This window comes from Bos indicus x Bos taurus, chromosome 2 (assembly GCF_003369695.1).
Source record: "Bos indicus x Bos taurus breed Angus x Brahman F1 hybrid chromosome 2, Bos_hybrid_MaternalHap_v2.0, whole genome shotgun sequence".
Taxonomy (NCBI): domain Eukaryota; kingdom Metazoa; phylum Chordata; class Mammalia; order Artiodactyla; family Bovidae; genus Bos; species Bos indicus x Bos taurus.
This window is the reverse complement of record NC_040077.1, coordinates 101,792,578-101,814,430: the sequence shown is the minus strand read 5'-3', so window position 1 is coordinate 101,814,430 and position 21,853 is coordinate 101,792,578. Positions and strand designations below refer to the sequence as shown.

The window sequence follows — 21,853 nt, the reverse complement described above, 5'->3', positions numbered from 1 at the left end:
AAGTACTCAGATTTCCTTAGTTCTCACTCAATATGGCTTTCTGAGGACAAGGCCAGAGGAACCCTATTGCAGAAGACAGTGGATGAAAAATAATCGTATGGAATCGTTTATTCAAGTTAAGGTACAGAAGTTACATACCTGTCAAGGAAAGAGAATTGGAGGAGCCATTTAACTGTTTGCAATCTATGGAAAAACTAAGACAGAAATACATGGGAAAGTGCAGGAAGTAAAGCTTACTTTGAAAGGAGTGAAGATTTAAGAATGGATTCTAAGAAAAAATATGAGGTCGAAGGTGGGATAATCTGCCATTCACAGAATATTTTAAAGGGTAGAGAAAATCAGAGATTGTGATGTGGTAGAATGACAACAAAAATAAGAGAATTAGAGCAGAAATGTGAATGCTTTATGACAGAACAAATTATTGAGAAAAGCCAGTACTGGATTACCTAACAGAATGAAGCAGCATGTGCCTTAGGCACTACACCAAAAAAGGAGGATAAAGGGCAAAGAGAACAGGGAAAAACAGAGAAAGACAGAATTTTTTAAAGAATTTTATATTCTAAAGTATAAGTAAAGAGAAAGCATCAAAGGGATTTTCATAGACAAAAACTGAGTCTTAATGGGCTTTCTTATACACATTGTTCATTGTTATTAATTTTAAAATTATATGTGGATCTTAAAGTATATGTGGAGGAGTTTGTGTGTGTGTGTGTGTGTGTGTGTGTGCATGATTAAGGACTTAAAACTCACAATCTGACTTTAACAAGAAAAAAATGATTAGGAAAGAAGAGGGTATCTCCATCAGAGACTGAGGGTGAGGCATGGAGGCTTCTTAGAAGGGCACAGTCTCCCACTTAAATATAGAAGGAAATAAAAGGTGGATTACTGGAAGAGAATCTAGAGGGAATTTAATTCTGAGGAGAAGCATGAAAAAAATAATTAGCAATAAGATACTAGTTTGGGTTGGAAAGAAAAAAAGAGAGATATTAACTAGAAAAAGAACATGAAATTTACTGGCCAGGAAAATCAGGCTGAAGTGATTTTAGATAGGGAGTGATTTTAGATATGTCTGAGAGGACACAGCTAGATTGTCTCAACAATATTTAAAAGAAAAGAAAACAAAAACTGAAGAAGTCACACTATCTGATTTTAAGGCTTACTATTACTAGAGTAATCAACACTATATGGTATTAATGAAATAATAAATGCATATATCAGTGGAATAGAGAAGCCAGAAATGAACTCATTTAAATACAGTCAACTGATTTTTCACTTTCGTCCATTAAATTATTCCTGTATTTTTTCTAAAACTCAAAATTCTTTTTATTTGTTGATTTTCATCAAACAGTGATCGCACAGCTTACACAAAACTCTCTGACAAAGGACATGCATCCAAAATAAATTAAAAAAAAATTCTCAATAGAAAATCCACAGTAAGAAAACAATCCAATTAGAAACTGAGAGCATCAACAAATACTTCATGGGTGGCAAATAAGTACAGTTGACTCTTTAAAAACACAGGTTTGAACTGTGCATGTCTTCGTGCACATGGATTTTGTTCAATAAAGATCTGCTATAGTACTACCAAATTCACAGTTGGTTAAATTATGGATTTGGAGGACTGGTTATAGTTTTACACAGATTTTTGACTGAGCAGAGGCCAGTGCCCCTAACCTCTAAGTAGTTCAAGGGTCAACTGAACATGAAAAGACGTTCAACATCATTAGCCATGAGAGAAATGCAAATTAAGACCATGATAAGATGCTGCTGTATACCTATTAGAATAGCTAAGATAACAAAAACTACTAATAATATCAAATTCTGATGAGCATGTAGAAAAACTGAATTTCTCATGTATTGCGATAGTAATATAAAAATAGTTATCATTACATTGGAAAACAGTTTGGCAATTTTTAATAAAGCTAAGTGTACACTTATCACACAACCCAACAATTGTACTCTCAAGCATAAATTCTAAAGAAATGAAGACCTGTGCGTGCGTGCTAATCGTTTCAGTCATGTCCGACTCTTTGCGACCCTATGGACGGTAGCCCACCAGGCTCCTCTGTCCATGGGATTCTCCAGGCAAGAATACTGGAATGGGTTGCCATTCCACCCCCACCCAGGGGATTTCCTGACCCAGGGATCGAACTCATGTCTCTTATGTATCCTGTATTGGCAGGTGGGTTCTTTACCACAAGTGCCACCTGGGAAGCCCTACACAAAAACCTACACATGAACATTCACTGCAGCTTTATTTGTACTCTTCCCCAGATAGAAACAAATGAAACGTCCTTCACGGAGCAAATATAAAAGCCAACTGGTATACTTAAACAACTTTTATTTAACAATAAAAAGGGATTAACTATCGATATCCAAGACAATTAAGTGAATCTCAATTTCACTGAAACAAAATTTCACTGAAAAGGGGCCAACTTCAGATGCCCAGTATAAATACTGTAAATATAAATACTGTATTTATAAGTACAGTATAAATACTGTGAGCATTTATATAACAATTTTGAATCAACACTATAGTAATGGAAACCAGAACAGGTTGAGGGTGCTGAAGGATTAGAGCTAGGGGAAGAGTGCGATCATTAAGGTAAAATGACAGAGTTTTCTTACAGTGATGGAATAGTCCATATCCTGATTATATAGGGTTACCTTGGTTACTCTAATTTACATGTGTGATAAAATTTCATGCAACTACAGACACACACAAACGTATGGAGAAACTTGCGAATTTGACTAAGGTCTGTGCTTGCATTAATAATATTGTATCAATGTCAGTTACCTAGTTTTGATAATATTCAATAGTAAAATATTATCACTGGGGGAATTTGGGTGAAAAGTACATGAAAGCTGTTTACATTTATTTTAGGTAATTAAAATCATTCAAAATAAAAAAAGATATAAAGGAGTAGTAGGGATCATCTAAAGTTTACTGAGCAGAGAAGTATGGATAGCCTAAAATTACTCCAATAACCTATTTATCAGAATTTCTCCAACAATCTATTTTAAGAATTGAGACGAGAAGTCAGACTCCATTTTAGTCTAGGGATGATCATAAAAGTCTATATATACACCTAGGTCAACTGAAGAAGTATGAATTCTATAATATAAACATGGTTAAAATACACTTTTAATACTATAGTCACATTTGGAAGATGATTATAAGAGGAGCAGGGCTTCCCTGATGGCTCAGTTGGTAAAGAATCCATCTGCAATGCAGGAGACCTGGGTTCGATTCCTGGGTTGGGAAGATTCCCTGGAGAAGAGAACGGCTACCCACTCCAGTATTCTGGCCTGGAGAATTCCATGGACAGAGGAGCTTGGCAGGCTACAGTCCATGGGGTCACAATGAGTTGGACACGTCTGAGCGACGTTCACTATAAAACAGGAAAGGAGTTAGAAAGAGGGTATATTTTTTGAAAGGTGGTTGCCATTTACTCCTCTTTCTAAATGAACACTTTTAGGTAGTCGCGTCTTATCCTGGTCCTGGTCTTGGCCATGTGACTTGCTTTGGTCAATGGAACAATAGCAAGCAGAAGTTTGAACAAGAGGTTTGAACCTGGGGGAAAAAGGAGTAAAGGAAGGTATTAGGAATTTAAAAGGAGGGCAGAAAGGAATGAAATATTCATTTTGCATGGTAGATGGTTAATTGATGAAGGAAATGCAGTAGGATTCAACTTGTGAGCTGAAGTTATAAAGTGAGATCAATCATCACAATTCCGGGGTGTGTGTGTGTATGTTTTCTGTCCATGTTCAACTGACCAGGTACAGGCAGAGAGTGATGAGGAAATTTGGTTTAAATAGAGTTGGGGTATTGACAGGCAAGAAATGTAGAGGAAGAGAGGACTAAGGGATCTGAAGCTGTGTGGGAAGGACAGACCACTATGATGGTCTTTGGATTTCACTCTGGATGAGACGGGAGAAACTGGAAGGCTGTTATCAGCACTAGAGAAAAAATAGTGGAGACAATAAACTATCAATACTACTGGAAACACAGAATTGTTGGAGCAAGTGGTCTTAAAGGACGTAAGCCAGGGAAAGGTGGAAAAGGTGCTGACAGTGCAGAAAGCCTGAAACTGAGATTTAAAAGTTGTTGTAAGTATGGAAGTAAGAAACTGGAAGTCCAAGGAGTTGACACAAATTTTCTGCTTGGATAGTGATGCTGCATTCAGTGAACATGGTAAGCCATGTGCTCAATCATGTAAAACATGACAGATAAGACCAGGATGTCAGTATATGACAAGACAATGAATGAGTGGCTAATGGTTTGGTTTCAAAGAATATGTTTTTGTGATTTGTGATGATGTGGGAAGAAAGCAAGTGGTCTCGAAGTGACAATGAAGACCATGGAGGGAATTGAACCATTAATTTAAAACATATATATTACTTTCCCAGTATGTTCCAAACTCTAGTCTGAGCTCCTAGTTTGAGAAGTAGGAACATATTAGTGAACAAATTTTCAGGTTCAGTGATGGGGGAAATTTGTGTCCCCCAGCTAAATCAGATAAATGCAACAAAAAAATCTCGAATACATTTTATGTGTTTATATCTCAAAGACAGGGTCTAATGATTACAATTTACTATAAATTACTATACTATAATTTACTATAAATTACTATAAATTTACTACAAATTACAATTACTATAAATTTTTTGGAAAAAAATTTAAAGGGAATTATATAGGCATCATTGGAAAAGGCACTTCATCTCCACAAGGGAGACCAGTTTAAGTAAAAAAGATAGAGTACAGTGAAGAGATGGACTATATAAGATATTTTCCTAATGTCAGGCACTGGATTCCAAAGCAGTGAAAGGGAGATCAGAGGTGATGAGAGATCAAGGCTGATTAGTGGATATATGGACAGTAACTAGAACATAATGGCTCATTTTATTGTGATGATCCAAATAAACAAGGCTGTCAGTCATGTGGGATTAAACCCAATAGCCTCTGAAAGGAAGATGAACAATCTATTCCAGTTTGGGTACTGGGTTCTTAGGTAGATTTTAGTTAGAGGATTATGAACATAGGTAGTAAGAGTCACATGCTGTTGAAGCCTGGCTTGGAGAATTTTGAGCTTTACTTTGCTAGTGTTTTGAGATGAGTGCAATTGTACAGTAGTTTGAGCATTCTTTGGCATTGCCTTTCTTTGGGATTGGAATGAAAACTGACCTTTTCCAGTCCTGTGGCCACTACTGAGTTTTCCAGATTTGCTGGCATATTGAGTACAGCACTTTCCCAGCATCATCTTTTACGATTTGAAATAGCTCAACTGGAATTCCATCATTTCCACTAGTTTTGTTCGTAGTGATGCTTCTAAGGCCCACTTGACTTCACATTCCAAGATATCTGGCTCTAGGTGAGTGACCACACCATCGTGGTTATCTGGGTCATGAAGATTTTTTTGTATAGTTCCTCTGTGTATTCTTGCCACCTCTTCTTAATATCTTCTGCTTCTGTTAGGTCCATACCATTTCTGTCCTCTCTTGTGCTCATCTTTGCATGAATGTTCCCTTGGTATCTCTAATTTTCTTGAAGAGATCTCTAGTCTTTCCCAATCTATTCTTTTCCTCTATTTCTTTGCACTGATCACTGAGGAAGGCTTTCTTATCTCTCCTTGCTATTCTTTGGAATACTGCATTGAAATGGGTATATCTTTCCTTTTTTCCTTTGCCTTTAGCTTCTCTTCTTTTCTCAGCTATTTGTAAGGCCTCCTCAGACAACCACTTTGCCTTTTTTTGCATTTCTTTTTCTTGGAAATGGTCTTGATCACTGCCTCCTGTACAATGTCATGAACCTATGCCCATAGTTCTTCAGACATTCTGTCTATCAGCTCTAAAACCTTGAATCTATTTGTCACTTCCACTGTATAATCATAAGGGAATTCTTAAAGAGATGGGAATACCAGACCACCTGACCTGTCTACTGAGAAGTCTGTAGACTGTAGAAGTCTGTAGAACTGGACATGGAACAACAGACTGGTTCTCAATCAGGAAAGGAGACCATCAAAGCTGTATATTGTCACACTGCTTATTTAACTTATATGCAGAGTACATAATGCGAAATGCCAGGCTGCGTGAAGCACAACCTGGAATCAAGATTGCCAGGAGAAATATCAGTAACCTCAGATATGCAGATGACATGACCCTTACTGCAGAAAATGAAGAAGAACTAAAGAGCCTCTTGAAGAAAGTGAAAGAGGAAAGTGAAAAAGTTGGCTTAAAACTCAACATTCAGAAAACAAAGATCATGGCATCTGGTCCCACCACTTCATGGCAAATAGATGGGTAAACAATGGAAAAGGTGAGAGACTATATTTTTGGAGGGCTCCAAAATCACTGCAGATGGTGACTGCAGCCATGAAATTAAAAGACGCTTGCTCCTTGGAAGGAAAGCTATGACCAACCTAGAAAGCATATTAAAAAGCAGAGACATTACTTTACCAACAAAAGTCAGTCTAGTCAAAGCTATGGTTTTTCCAGTAGTCATGTATGGATGTGAGAGGTGGACTATAAAGAAAGCTGAGCACTGAAGAAGTGATGCTTTTGAACTGTGGTGTTGGGGAAGACTCTTGAGAGTCCTTTAGACTGCAAGGAGATCAAACCAGTCCATCCTAAAGGAAATCAGTCCTGAATATTCATTGGAAGGACTGATGCTGAAGCTGAAACTCCAATACTTTGGCCACCTGGTGTGAAGAACTGACTCACTAGAAAAGACCCTGATGCTGGGAAAGACTGAAGGTGGGAAGAGAAGGGGATGACAAAGGATGAGATGGTTGGATGGCATCACCGACGTGATAGACATGAGTTTGAGTAGGCTCCAGGCATTGGTGATGGACAGGGAAGCCCCGTGTGCTACAGTCCATGGGATTGCAAAGAGTCGGATACGACTGAGAGACTGAATTAAACTGAGTAAGAGTCATGATAATTCAGATAATTAAGAATTAATTTATTGTTGCAATACCGCCAAAAGCCTCAAGTGTAAGATGTCATAGTCTCCTTTGATATGATTAACAGTAAATAAGAGCAAGAAATAGAGGGCTACATAAATAATTACCACACATTTGCTGGTTAAAGTTAGTTGTATAAGAAATTTACATTTCATGTAATGAATATTAAGTATGTAGGCAATATTTCTGAGGTGTAGATACATAATTTATTGCTACAGTTTTGCATATACATATGATATATTAATTTATATTTGTGTACTAGTGAAACCAAGTTCAAAGTAAAATTTATTCTCAAGATACTGACATTAATATCCTCTAAAAAGGGCATTTAATTTGCCAGTGGTAACTAGAGAACTAGACAATGAAATGACTTACATAACACCACTAAAACTGGAAGCATCAGATACTTTTATAAACTTGTCATACATTGGACCAAGTATAATCAAGAGAAAAATATCAATAATTCACTTGTTTATAGTAGCCATGGCTTCATATAAAGGTATGCTTTGTGTTTCTAGGCTGAAACACTGTGCTTTTTAGAATGCATATTTAAATAATCATCACAAATGTCCAACCATAACTTAAAGTCTTAAATTTTTGAGTAAGAAAATTTTAATAGGACATATAGTCAGACAATAACACATACAATAACTATATTTAACTCATTAGATATCATTAATTTTTAAATGTCTGAGTTATGGGCCAAATCAGAAGGGATGACTTTTCTAGCAGATAGAATCCTGCTAGAGGCAATGTTTCCTGCAGGATCCATTCTAGGTTAAGAAGGAACTGAATGAAGGCCAGACCAAGGAATAACTTTTCATGTTCTCTCACTAATGAAGATCTGGTTCATTCCCTACACAGGACACACACTAACAAGTTCTGCTCTCATGGTGGTAGAATTTTGTTCAAACTCATGCTAGATACTATGAAGAAACAATATTTAACATTTCTACGAAAAAATACCTCTAGTGTTTAATTTAAAAGAGCAAATTCAATTTCATTATCTAAATAGGAAGTATTTCCCATTTTGCAACACTCTTGTATATAAGAAAGTATTTTAGTTCTACCTAGAATTTTATGACTTTCTATTTTTATATCAAACAGTTTACATCTTTTGATTTGAGGTACTTGGGCATTCAATTTACTTCAGTAACAATTGAATAAAATCTTAAAGAGTTTTCTTTAAATAAAAAGCATTTCCGTAAGTTCTAAAACAATGTTTCAGAGGCATGGTAATAGTTTTTTGCTGTCTCAAATAAATGGTTTTGAAACAAATTAGAGTTTGGAATCATAGAAAAAGAAGAGTAAATCAGGCAGTAAATAAATAAATAAATAACTTTGATTAGGGGCTTCCCAGGTGGCTTAGATGGTAAATAATCCGCCTGCAATGCAGGAGACGTGGGTTCAATTCCTGGGTCAGGAAATGTCCCCTGGAGAAGGAAATGGCAACCCACTCCAGTATTCTTGCCTGGAGAATTCCATGGAGAGCAGAGCCTGGCAGGCTACAGTTCATGGGGTCACAAAGAATAGGACACGACTAAGTGACTAACACTTTCACACTTTGATTAGATGATATTTAGAATATCTGAGATAGTAAAATATTTACAGTAGTCTAAAATTAAGAGCTGTACATCTGAATACACTGCTTTAATACTAGTATATATATATACATCAACATTCAGATATACACAAACACGCATAAGTGCACTATATATATGATATGATCAAACCTTAAATATAAAACTGTGTGATTTTAGTTTTTTAACTCATGTGTACTATACCCATATATCTTTTAACATATATGGATGAAAAAATACAGCAAACTCTTTTCATTATTACTGAGGAGGATGAAGATTCATCTATTGACCAGATTCATTTGGGAGGGAATGGAGAAGGAGGGCTGCATCTTTGATATGTCAAAAGTGTTTGCTTTGATTGGTGCTAATACAGCAATAATGGAGCATGTTTTAAAACACATATATTCACTCTTATTAGAACACCTTTAGTTTCATCTATATTCATCTGAATTATTTCTAATATATGGTTCAGTTAGTGAAATAACATAGGAAGTATGCCTTATTTAGTGAAAATTAGATACAGATTATATAACTCATTTACATGAAATAGTTTGTTTTATAAATGCAAAGAGCTAAATGTTAAATTCTTAATGTTATCTCTTTTATTAGTCAAGTCTTTATATACTGAGGTAAAAGAATGCTCACATCAAGCTTATTGCAGTAGACACTGATGCTTGAAGCATTCTTCACGCATACACAAAAAGCCAACACTGGTTGTGAGACAGCTTCTTGATAAGTCAATCAATGTTTAACTTGCTAATGAAACCTGGAACTTAAGCCTTAATATACTTTTCTTCATAAGTAGATATTTCTTTGATAGTGCTTATTAATTATGCACTGGTTTAGAGGGAGCATGACAGTGCAAATAATATGCTATTTTCTTTTTCTTATTTATGGACTTATTTATGTATTTATATTCAATAATACTTAGCTATCACTCAAAATATGTATTTCTAGAGGGAATCATTCATTTGAATATAAATGAAAACCCAAGATGTAGTAATTGATTTATTATCTGTGGAACAGGATAAATTGATCACAAGAGGTCAATTTTATAATGTCACCATTTCCTTTAATGTAACCTAATTATGTTTCAAGTACTGCTTTAGCAATCTATTAACATATACCTTGGGTTCCTTTACAAGTATAAGGCAGAAAGCTGGGAGGTTTTATAATGCAAGACAGGTATTAATGTACCAACAATACATGCCCTTGAATCTCAATATCCTCCTTACATTATTATGCTTTAAAACCATTAATGTTGTACAATATGCCCTTCATCTCTAATAGAGTCAACTTAGCATATGTATCATAAAGAACAGGATGCATATTATTAATAAAATACAAACACTAAACTCCATTTTGTAACTTATTTGGTGCTATCTCATCATTATTAATTTTTAAAGAAATAAATTCACATCGGCACATTATTTGACCAAAAAATTAATAGTACATGCTATTAAAAGAAGATAACTTATCATATGAGAATCTTAGTATTTCACATTTCCTTTTTCTTAAATTTAACTGTTTTCTTTATGTAAATCATTCTGTTTCTCTCATCCGGTCTGGGGGCTATATTGCTCAATGAATTTTTCAATTAAGAAGGAAGCAGTGCAGGTGGGCAGGAAGGAACATTCAATTCTCGTCAGTAGGCATCACCTGTTAGATGAACAAGACAACGTCCCTCATTCTACAGCATTTTCTAAAATGGAGCTGATGAATCTGGCTGGAAAAGCCTTTTATAAAGTTCACATTTGTGCTCTAGTACAAAGAGAATGAGCTTTACACCCATCAGGTGTCTCAATATGTAACAGGTGATTTGCTTTCTCTTTCTCTCATGACTCATAATGTCTCAGCAATTTCTAGTGGCTTTATCTTCCAAATCTATTTTTATTTCTCCCACTGTTCCCATCATAGGCTCAAACCTGATTTATTTTTCTCTCTTAAACATAATCTTGACATCATCTGAACCAATACCCTTAGATATTAAGGCAGCAGATTTATTTCCCATTGTTTAGGGTCCAGAAGTTGAATTTTATGAAGCAATCTGTTTCCTTCCATCCCTGTTACAAACCACTCTACTCTAGCCTGTGCAATATTGTTTTAAGCAACAGGGCACCTACACCCAGTAACATTCTGCTTGTTTCAATCCTTTCATTTTAAGCTACAACTAAGTATAGGCATGTGGTCTGAGTTCCAAACATCAGAGATATAGTGTCATGTAGACACTCAAATACCCAACTATCTTGGGAAGAAAAGTACCCAGGATCAATCAGAATTTCTTCTCTGATATTATGAATTGAAGATGTACTGCATATTTTCTGTTATAAAACTGCTGCATTTTAAAATTATTTATAATCTCACTGAGGGCAGTAATGGAGTCTTAGAATCTTCTAATGTCTAAAATACAGTCCTACACTGGTAATTCATTTCATGAATGTTTAATGGTAATCTCATGCTTTAAAGAAACACAATTTTTATAGTCAACTGAGACATTCTCTGATTTTCCTAATTTTCATCACTTTAAAGATTCATGTAGAATAACACAATAATTGAATCATAATTTGAATGTGAATGGAAGCAAGGAAAGCACTTTCTTCATGTGTATATACTGATTTTCCCTTTATCATTTATGCAACAAAACTGCCATGTGTCAAGCATTCGCCATTAAAGATACAATGGGGTGTGTGTGTGTGTGTGTGTGTGTGTGTGTTCAAGGGTACATGTATGCTTTAAGACTGATTTTTAAAGCATATGTATGAAAATTAAGGTAGTAATAAATGACTACAAAATAAAACATAAATTTCTACTTTTTATAAATGATCATTCAAAAGACCATTGAATCACTACTTTTAATTGTTCATAGAAACTGTGTAGAGTGTCAGTGTGTCCAGACTAAGAATGACAGAGGTACCATTGTTCAGAGAGTCTTATTAGTATTTAGTTAACAGGGATCTTGATCTGGACTTTTTACATTAATTATGATTGCCAGGGATACAACTTTCTGGTGAGGAGCTAATTAGATGGTCTTAGCAGGTAATATCTAATTTCAGGAAGAGTTGCAGGAAAAGGATTGACATACCAACTAACAGAGGAATTCAAGGCTGAGCGAGGGTTTCAAAGGAAAGGGCAGACTGTGAATATAAGGATATATTCTAATTTTTTTCCTGGTGAACCACAGAGTCTATCAATATTTTTTAATTAAAAACTATGTGGCATCACTATAAGAGTATATGATCCAGCACAGTACAGCTTCTACCATCATCATCTTACCAAAGCAAATAACCTCTATCCTTAAAGTCACTAAACCTGTAACAGTGACCTATACAATTTTAAGCAAGACACTAGTTTTAGACATATTTACACAGTATGGATCCATGAGCAATCGTAAATTACAGTTCAGGGCTCTGATTACAGTGCTGAAAGATCTATCAATAGCCACCAAAGAAACAGTCTCCCTTATTTGTCAATATTTATCCACTATCTTAGCTTCAAATCTGGTATAAATTCTTTGTCTTTGTTGATGAAGGTGAGCTCTTGATATTGATGGGAAATTTGAAATGCAAATAATTTTTGGCATCAATCAGTAGCAATTTTGATCTGCTATATCAACATCTACTGAGTCTCTTCTGGGACAGTATTTGGATATCAGGGTCATGGAGAAAAGCTGTCAAAGCGCTTGAAGTCATTCTTTGTAGAGGTGAGTCTACTGGCAATCACTTTATTTTTGTTGTCACCTTAATACAGTTTGATTTAAGCACTCTGAGTGATTAATACATTTAAAGATACATTTTAGAACGGACTGCAGTCTTTTGTAAACACCTTCGACTAAGCCAAAAGTAATAAAAAATTAAAATTAGAGAACAGCATTAAAATTTTACCTATATAAGATGAGTAAGCCCTAGTGATCTAATGTACAACACAATGTACAACAAGGTAAGAGCAATGTTAGGATAGTTAAAATTTTGCTAATAGGTTAGTTATTATATTAAGTGCTCTTATAAAAATAATAATAAAGAGGGCAGGAGGAAATTTTTAGAGGCAAGAGATACATTTATGCATTGACTGTAATGGTTTCACAGGTATATATTTCAAACTCATTATGTTGTTTATGCTAAATATGCACAGCTTTCTGTATGTCAATCATACATCAAAATAAATTGGTTTTAAAAATTCTAGTAATCTATTATAATAATATTTATGAAATATGGTTGTGTAACATAGAAACATAATAAAATTAAGAATTACATGGCTGCTTATTCCAGATAACCAAATGGTATGCACATGACTATTAAACTACATCTTAAACTGTCACTACTTTACATAGAAAGTAAGTGAAAGTGTTAGTTGCTAAGTCATGTTGAATTCTTTGTGATCCCATGAACGGTAGCCCACCAGGCTCCTTTGTCCATGGAATTCTCCAGAAATAGGTTTCAAACCTATTATTTACAGCTATGCTTTCTCATTCAGAATATGTCAAACATTATTTAGCTATATCTTTGTAACTCAAGTGGATTATGCTATTTATACATCAATGCCCAGTAACTGCCAAAATCGGATGGGAGACCGAACTTGCACTTAACATTTTAACAGTAAGAATTTAATATAAGGGATTGTTAACTGTGCATAAAGTTGTTAACTAGATAACTATAAAGGGAAAACAAGAACATGAAGGTATGGAGAAAGCCCTGAACGAAAGAGCTACCACTTTTAGGACTGAATGCACAAAGGGATTGAAGTGGAATTATTATAACCTTGGTGGGTGGCACCACAGAGCTGAGGAGTGGTCCTGAGACTGCTAGTATTGATATCCCTCATCTTGAAAAGAGGCCAGGCAGATCTGGGAATGAAGATCTCTGAGAAGGGGGCAAATGTCTGCTGGAGTTAATGTCTTTGATGGATGTATGATACAGCTATTTCTCCAAACACTAGAAAAACTGTCAACTGGATTCAGCAGCTGTGATGTTGCTGAGGTGAAATACTGCTAGGGTGATGCTCATTGAAACTGCAAGTCCAGAAGAAGCCCATAGGAAGGAGAGAGGGAGAAGAGGACCCCCCCCCTACCACCTCTAGCCTTGTGGTCTCCTACAAGCAGCCACTATTACCAAAGCCTAATACAGAGTCAGTTGGCAAAGTGAAATGTCGTATGCAAAGTTCCAGCTCCAGTATCACAAAAAAGAGAAGGGTGGGTCTGGTGCAGAGAAAAAATACCATAAAAACTGGCACATGGTCTTAAGAGATAATCAAACTACAAACAGAACAGAGCAGACCCTTTCAAGAAATCCTCCTAGAAATCCTGTTGACCTTTTTGTGAGCACCTTACTTGCTCTGTCTTCTAAATAGGTTACCCATAATTCAAGGAAGAATGGGGAAAGTTTGTTCAAAGTACTGGTTTGATCTGTAACTCCCAAAACAATAGTGCTAGTCTTCAAGGTGAGTTCATCTCTCTCTTACAAAAGAATTACAATGGCTCAGTGATAATTTGTTACACAAATTTTGAGGAGTCACTATTACTTATATTTGTAATCTGGGCATTAATTAAAATATTAAAGTGATCAGAAATCTGATGATATATAATTACTTAGTTAGATGAAGTAATCAAGGTATTTGATACCAGCTTTTAAAATGTTATTTGTATACATAATAGGATGGAATAATTATCCAAAATACATGGATGACAGGTATTTTGATAGCAAAAAATAGGTCTGTCTTGAATTAAGATCAAACCATATAGTATTATATTGTATTTTATCCATTCCTACAATTTTTTGAATTGCTAAGGAGCATTTAAATTGGAAATGCTATATCAAAATTAAGTGAAAAGCCCATAACTATTTCTTTTTTTTTTTTTAATAGAAAATTATTTAATTAGTATACATGTGTTCCCCATCCTGAACCCTCCTCCCTCCTCCCTCCCCACACCATCCCTCTGGGTCGTCCCAGTGCACCAGCATCCAGCATCGTGCATTGAACCTGGACTGGCATCTCGTTTCATACATGACGTTTCACATGTTTCAATGCCATTCGTTATCTTCATGTCTATTAAATTCTTGGTTTGATAACCCAGACAGACAGCAGACTGGTGGAGAGGAGAACTAAAAAACTAACTCTAAAAGAAGTATTTGTTTCTATCTTGCTTAAAACAGCTTTCCGACGAAGCGATTCTAATCTGATTGCACAGGCTTGATCTTGAACCTCTATTTAGAAAGAACTCATTATCTATCTATATATACTGAAAGAACTCATTATATATCTATATATATGAACTATATATACGGAGAAGGCAATGGCACCCCACTCCAGTACTCTTGCCTGGAAAATCCTATGGACGGAGGAGCCTGATAGGCTGCAGTCCATGGGATCGCGAAGAGTCGGACACAACTGGGCGACTTCACTTTCACTTTTCACTTTCATGCATTGGAGAAGGAAATGGCAACCCACTCCTGTGTTCTTGCCTGGAGAATCCCAGGGACGGGGGAGCCTGGTGGGCTGCCATCTATGGGGTCGCACAGAGTTGGACACAACTGGGGTGACTTAGCAGTAGCAGCATTAATGGAGTTACAAACGGATGTCACGTAGACTAATTCTATAATTTTATGAATTAACAGATTTTCTTTAATTTCCCACTGAGAGAAATTATATTTATCAAAACAGAGTGTTAATATTATTAGAAATACTTCTTACCTATTAACATCCCAGATTTTGCTAGTTGTATCCAGTGAGGAAGAAGCCACAAAATCACCACAGGAGTGCCATGTGCAGGACCATACAGCGTGGGTATGTCCCTCGAAGGTCAAAATGCAATTACCTTTAGACACGTCCCATAACTTAACTGTAGTATCACCACTTGAAGTAGCCAACTTGTTGCCACTATATGCAAGAACATGAAAAGGTAATTTGTGAAAAAAATCAATTTACAGTTCACTTATTTTTATAAATGGTTGTTATATTCTGTGAATAACTTGTGTGCATTTATCTGAGTTATTTTTATTTTTAATGGCATATCATTATGCCTGACTCATTATTTTATTTGAATCTATACAATTTGATACTTCCGTATATGGTTTAGTGAAGTATCAAATTGTGTAGATTTAAATAAGACCTTGATGCTGGGAAAGATTGGAGACGGGAGGAGAAGGGGATGACAAAGGATGAATTGGTTAGATGGTATCACTGACTCAATGAACATGAGTTTAAGTAAACTCCAGGAGTTGGTGATGGACAGGGAGGCCTGGCATGCTGCAGTCCATGGGATTGCAAAGAGTCAGACATGACTGAGCAACTGAAATTAATTGAACAATATGGTTTAGTAATTCAAGCTGATGAAACTGCTGTTGCACACTTTCTATATAAATTATTCCATAGTTTCCCAGATTACTTTACTAAATTGGTACTTTTTTAAAGCACATGTTGATTTCAAGGACAATGTTACACTCTGTGGATGATACAGTCTCAGAATGATGAAATTTTAGACAAGTTTAAAAATGTAAATCAATATACAATGCTGGTCAGCATTGTTAATGTTTTTATTAAATGCTATAAGAGTGCAGTTTGGATAATGAAGGAAGATGTGAATCAGAAATGAGGGGTGTATGGAGCTACATCTTGAGAGTTGAAAGACTTTGAAAAGCTGGTTGGTTAAGAATGAGTCACTCGATTTTCCATTTGAGTCATCAGTAGACATTAAAAAAATTCAGTGGCTTTCAAGTGGTAGATACAAAAACAAGATTAAGAATAAGTGGGTGCCAGTGATGTCAGCAGAGACATCTAGGTTTCTTTTGGCAAAATATCAACTGCTAGAACATTGCATGTCCATCATCTTCTCCATATTCTTCAGCACTGCGTGCTCCTTGTATATGTTCTCCCAGTAATTTATCTCTCAGTGAATATAATGAACTGCTTATTTGACTCCTTCCCTTTTTTTTGATGGGGAACTGCTCCCTCTCTCCATTCTGACAGCATCAAGCATTATGATTAACCAAGTGAAATGCTCATTAAATGCTTTCAGAAAGAATAAATATATGAATGAATGAAGTGATGCTACAAATGAAGAGTCAACCAAAATTTCTAAGACAGGAAACAGCACTTAGATCAAGATAAGTGTTTTGCTTGCTCCCTTTTATTTGTTTATTTTTATGCTGAGAGAAATAAACTTTTATATGCAGATGAGTATCAAACACTAGAGAGGAAGATTTAAAGATGCTGCCAGAAAGGATTAGAGAGTGAAGACATTCTCAATAAAGTCATAAAAGGATATTCATTTGTACTAACAGAAGTACTCTGTAAGTGTAGTCCTTTACTGATAGATATTAAAACCCGTCCTTTGTTTTTCAGCTCTTGTTTATTTGTACATGTTGGCCATTAAAATTTTTACTTTCTAAATATCAAAAAATAAACAATATACAGCTGTCTAAAGATAACTCATTATAACATCATGGGTTATAGATTCAAAATTTGAATCTGGGTGAGCATTGGAAGGGAATACATATATTCAGTCCATGGCAGTATATAAGTTAAGAAATAAGGATGGTAGAAAAGAAAAAGAAAACATTTTCCTAATAAAAATCTCAGAAGAGAATGATATAAAATGGGATACATACAACATTCAAAGAAAAAAAGGTAATCAATTTACAGAAACTAGAAATTTAAGATGTAGAACCAGAGATTCGGGGAAAAAATGTATACCACATGGAATAAACAATGTAAATAAAAGGCAATCTTCACCTAGTTAAATTTTAGTCAACTGTAAAGCACTATAGGCAACAACAATAATTATAAGAATAAGAAAATGAAGTCATTTACTTATATAGTGCCTAACATGTGGTATAGGGCTTCCCTGGTAGCTCAGCTGGTAAAAAAAAAAAAAAAAAAATCCACTTTAATGCAGGAGACACTGATTTGATTCCTGGGTCAGGAAGATCCACTGGAGAAGGGATAGGCCACCCACTCCAATATTTTTGGGCTTCCCTGGTGGTAAAGAATTAAAAGGGAACAGTTACCCACTCCAGTATTCTGGCCTGGAGAATTCCATGGATAGAAGAGCCTGGCAGGCTACAGTCCATGGGATTGCAAAGTCTGACTTAACTGAGTGACTATCACTTAACATGTGCTAGAAACTCTATTGAGTACATTATATGTATAATTGATCCTCACTAATATTTTGAGCAACTTTATTATCATTGAAACACACTTGACAGTCCCTATTTAAATAAATAAAATGATAAAATGTTTCACTGCTAGCAAGGTTTTAAAACTAAATTATATGAAATATTAAATGTATCTTAACTGATAAAAATGGCAATTGCTAGAACCACAGAAATAAAAGTGACCAATCTAAAACAGTATAGACATAACAGAAGCAGAAGTTATTAAGAAGTGGCAAGAATACACAGAAGAACTAAACAAAAATGATCTTAATGACCAGGATAATCACGATGGTGTGATCGACTCACCTAGAACCAGACATCCTAGAGTTCGAAGTCAAGTGAGCCAGAGAAAGCATTACTACAAACAAAGCTAGTGGACGTGATGGAATTCTAGCTGAGCTATTTCCAATCCTAAAGATGATGCTGTGAAAGTGCTGCACTAAATATGCCAGCAAAATTGTAAAACTCAGCAGTGGCCACAGGACTGGAAAAGGTCAGTTTTCATTACAATCCCAAAGAAAGTGAAAGAAAGTGAAGTCGGTCAGTCATGTCTGACTCTTTGCTACCCCTTAGATTGTAGCCTACCAGGCTCCTCTGTCCATGGATTTTCCAGGCAAGAGTACTAGAGTGGGTTGCCATTTCCTTCTCCAGGGGATCTTCCCAACCCAGTGATTGAACCCAGGTCTTCTGCATTGCAGGCAGATGGTTTACCATCTGAGCCACCAATCCCAAAGAAGGTCAATGCCAAAGAATGATCAAACTACTGCACAACTGCACTCATCTCACAAGTTAGTACAATGCCCAAGCTAGCTTTCAACAGCACATGTGCCAGAAACTTCCAGATGTTCAATCTGGATTTAGAAAAGGCAGAGGAACCAGAGATCAAATTACCAACATCCATTGGATAATAGAAAAATAAGAGAATTCCAGAAAAACATCTATTAGTTTCACTGACAACATCAAAGTTATTGACTCTATGGATCACAATAAAGTGCAGAAAATCCTTAAAGAGATGGAAACACCAGACCACTTACCTGCCTCCTGAGAAACCTATATGCAGCTCAAGAAGCAAGTTAGAACTGGACATGGAACAATGGACTGGTTCAAAATTGGGAAAGGATTACAGCAAGGCTGTACATTGCCACCACGCTTATTTAACTTATATGCAGAGTACATCATGCAAAATGCCAGGCTGGATGAAGAACAAACTGGAACCAAGATAGCCAGGAGAAATATGAATAACTTCAGATATGCAGATGTCACCACCTTTATGGCAGAAAGTGAAGAACTAAAGAGCCTCTTTATGAAGGTGAAAGAGGAGAGTGAAAAGCTGGCTTAAAGCTCAACATTCAAAACACAAAGATCATGGCATCTGAGCCTACCACTTCATGGCAAATAGATGGGGAAGCAATGGAAACCGTGACTTTATTTTCTTGGGCTCCAAAATCACTGTGGATGGTGACTGCTGCCATGAAATTAAAAGATGCTTGCTCCTTGGAAGAAAAGCTATGACCAAACTAGACAGCATATTAAAAAGCAGAGACATTATTTTTCCAATAAAGGTTAATATAGTCAAAGCTATGGTTTTTCCAGTAGTCATGTACGGATATGAGAGTTGGACCATAAAGAAGGCTGAGCACCGAAGAATTGGTGCTTTTGAGCTGTGGTGTTGGAAAAGACTTTTGTTAGTCCCTTTGGCTATAAGGATATCAAACCAGTCAATCCTAAAGGAAATGAGTCCTGAATATTCATTGGAAGGACTGATGCTGACTCTGAAGCTCCAATACTTTGGCCACCTGATGCGAAGAGCTGACTCACTGGAAAGACCCTGATGCTGAGAAAGACTGAAGACAGGTATAGAAGGGGTTGACAGAGAATGAGATGGTTGGATGGCATCACCAACTCAATGGACATGAGCTTGAGCAAATTCTGGGAGATAGTGAAGGACAGGGAAGCCTGGCGTGTTGCATTTCATGGAGTCACAAAGTGTTGGAGACAACAGAATGAACTATAACTGTCAAAGTGATCTTTCACCAAATAACCAGTGACCATATATTTTTGTCAAGTATATATATATATGGAACATTTATAAAAACAGATAATATAGAAAGCCATAAGGCAACTTTTTAACGTATTTTTTACTATGGATGTTATATTTTCTCATCATAATACAATGATAAGTAACAAAATATAGATTTTAAATACTGTATATGTGTGAATTTTAAAACAATTTTAAAATAACTTAAATATCCAAGAACTAATAATAGTGGATATTTTAAAATAATTAGAACTAAATGAAAACAACATATTAAAACCTTGAGGTGAAATCAAAATGGAATTTCAAAGTCACCTTAATTTCTTTACCCCCTAATAATGAAGACAGTCTCAAAATTTTTCTGCTAAGTATGAAACATTAAGTTTAGAAAAAATATACTATCAACTATGATAATGGAAGATCAATATAGACCAAAGTGGTTCTTTGAAAAAAAAGAATTTAAATATATCTCTGCTAAGGCTGGGAAAAATAAAGTCCCTCATGATGTTAAACTATTAACCAATACCCTAAAGAGAGATTATAAATGTATAAAGTAGTTTCATTATTTTCTTTTTTCTTGGAAATTATTTTTCATAACAAATGTTATATTAGTATGAGATTTTGCAACTTATGAACACTCTACAAATAAATCATACAAATCTGGTTGGGTCAAGCTAATTTATACTTTACAAACAGTAAGCACAAAGTATCATTAATTTTCTAAACTTTTAATCTTTTCTGTAATTGCTTTACTCCTTATTTTTACATATTCTTTATTCAAATTGACTTTTTCAGACTTTAGCACGTAACTGCAGAAATATTTTGTTACTGTCAAAAATGACTTCAGTTTTGAGAAATAAATATATTATACTTTTTAGATTGATGCTAATTACCTGTTTTTAATAAAACATAATAACATGTTTCATAAGAGAGGTGTGGAGCAGAAAGAAATTAATGCCTTTTGTGTCACAAAATAGGAAGTGAAGAGTATAGAAGCAGGAAGACGTGATTGGTTTCTCATCTTGGCTCTGCTAGCTGACCTCTGTGACTTTGGACAGGCCATTTAACATTTCCATTTAACACTTGGAAATTCATTGTCTTTACTTGGAAATATGGCGATAAGTTCTGCTCAATATGAAGTGCTGTTCTGAAGATCAAATAAAATAATTTTTATAACAGCACATTTTAAATTCCAGGTATTTTTCAAACCTAATATTTTTTTAAAAGATTATCTTATGGTCTATAGTTCAGTTTTATGTGAAATTGCTCATCAACATTTCTATAAACAACAGAATGAGATGCAATTACCACCATTATATTGTAGTCTCCTTCACCTGTGCCTATCTACTCAATAGGAGTATGTGAATTTGTAAAATGACCATCAGTCACAATGATCTCAGGTACCATAGGATGCATATATTTTATGTAGCAGAATAACATACAACCAAAGTCTAATTAAGGATAAGGAAATGGCAACCCATTCCAGTATTCTTGCCTGGAAAAGCACATGGATAGATGAGCCTGGAGGGCTGTAGTTCATGGGGTCACAAAGAGTCGGATACAACTGAATATAAGCATAAGCACAAAATCTAATTAAAATAGTTTCTCCTCCTGTGTTTATATAGGTAAAAGATCTAATTTTGGTTTTACTGAGCTCATAAAATGATGATATTAGAAAAACTCACAATTAGAATTCAGATTACCTAAAACATTGTCATATTCGAGACACATTTAGTGTTCCCAGTTTGAGAGAATCCTCCACACTTTAAAAGTTAAAAGAGCTTAAGAATCCTTTAAAACAAATTACTTTAAACTCTTTAACTTATACTTAGATACAGAGCTGCTTGGCTGCATTAGGGCTGAGGACACCGTGAAAGAGCAAAGAAGGTAAGTACATGTCTACACAGAGAACAGTCTTGGTTGGTTTTCTGAAGTTAAGGGTAAGTAAGTAAGTAAGTGATGTCACTCAGTCATATCTGACTCTTTGTGACCCCATAGGCTGTAGCCCACAAGGCTTCTCTGTCCAGGGGATTCTCCAGGCAAGAATACTGGAGTGGGTTGCCATTTCCTTCTCTAGGGGATCTTCCCAACCCAAGGATCAAACCTGGGTCTCCTGCATTGCAGGAAGAC

General features: G+C 35.5%; 1 protein-coding gene across 1 annotated transcript in view; it reads right to left on the bottom strand.

Moving 5' to 3' along the window:
• The window catches only part of SPAG16 (sperm associated antigen 16), a 1,067,206-nt gene that overhangs the window by 501,307 nt on the left and 544,046 nt on the right, over positions 1 to 21,853 (bottom strand). Inside the window, exon 12 of the mRNA XM_027566726.1 lies at positions 15,227 to 15,412. Within this exon, the coding sequence (XP_027422527.1) occupies positions 15,227 to 15,412 (186 nt within the window). The remainder of the gene's footprint in view (positions 1 to 15,226; positions 15,413 to 21,853) is intronic.